This window comes from Sinocyclocheilus grahami, unplaced genomic scaffold, assembly GCF_001515645.1.
Source record: "Sinocyclocheilus grahami isolate Dianchi unplaced genomic scaffold, SAMN03320097.WGS_v1.1 scaffold9997.1, whole genome shotgun sequence".
Lineage (NCBI taxonomy): Eukaryota > Metazoa > Chordata > Actinopteri > Cypriniformes > Cyprinidae > Sinocyclocheilus > Sinocyclocheilus grahami.
Genome location: NW_015512977.1, coordinates 6474 through 7252, shown reverse-complemented (window position 1 = coordinate 7252; position 779 = coordinate 6474). Strand labels below are relative to the sequence as shown.

General features: G+C 46.0%; 1 protein-coding gene across 1 annotated transcript in view; it reads right to left on the bottom strand.

Moving 5' to 3' along the window:
- Positions 1-260: 260 nt before the first annotated feature.
- Positions 261-779, bottom strand: part of LOC107578382 (monocarboxylate transporter 12-B-like) — a gene marked incomplete at its 3' end in the record, with an annotated part of 5178 nt that continues 4659 nt past the window's right edge. Inside the window, exon 4 of the mRNA XM_016264345.1 lies at positions 261-777. Within this exon, the coding sequence (XP_016119831.1) occupies positions 261-777 (517 nt within the window). The remainder of the gene's footprint in view (positions 778-779) is intronic.

Below are 779 nucleotides of genomic sequence, written 5' to 3'. Positions count from 1 at the left end.
TTCATGCCTATTTTAAAAAATGGGGGGTGACAGTTAAGGGGTTAACTGATGCTAAGCTCACTGCATGTGTATTAAGATATGAAAAGTGTCAATATCATTGACCCAGCTTTTTATTGAAAAACTAAATCTGTGCTTAGAACAAAAATGTATAATTAAATCTTAAGTTAAAGAAGAAACAAACAACATGTGGCTCAGTCAATAAATTACCTATTCCTGTTTTTGACTGTAATGCAATACTAACACAGCACAAAACAACATACCTCCTATCAGTGAGCCAGCCAAATGTGATGTTGCCAACGATGTCGATGACCCCAAGTATGGACATCAGGAAGGCAGCATGCTGATGACCGATACCTACATCCAGAGCGTACGGTACTAGGTACACAAATGGCAGACTGCACCCGCTGGCCAGCAGCAGGAAGGAGCCTGCCAGCACCAGGAAGTCAGGCATGAGCAAAAAGTGGTATTCCTGCATGGACTGAAGACAACGTTGTTTAGAGTCCACTTCTAATTTGTCATCCACAGCCTTCCCCGTAGGAACGCCGGGTGGCTTAACCCCATACTCGCACTCTGAGTCTACTGGAAGAGGACAGGCCTCCTCTTCTTTTAGAATGATAGGCCGTAACAGAGCTCCACATACACACAGGTTAGACACAAAGCCCCCTAAAATGAGGAGGGCCCCTCGCCACGAGTAGTGTTCGATTAGTAGCTGCACTACTGGGGCTAGGATGAAGGTCCCGATGCCACTGCCAGACATGGCAATGCCATAGGCCAAAGCC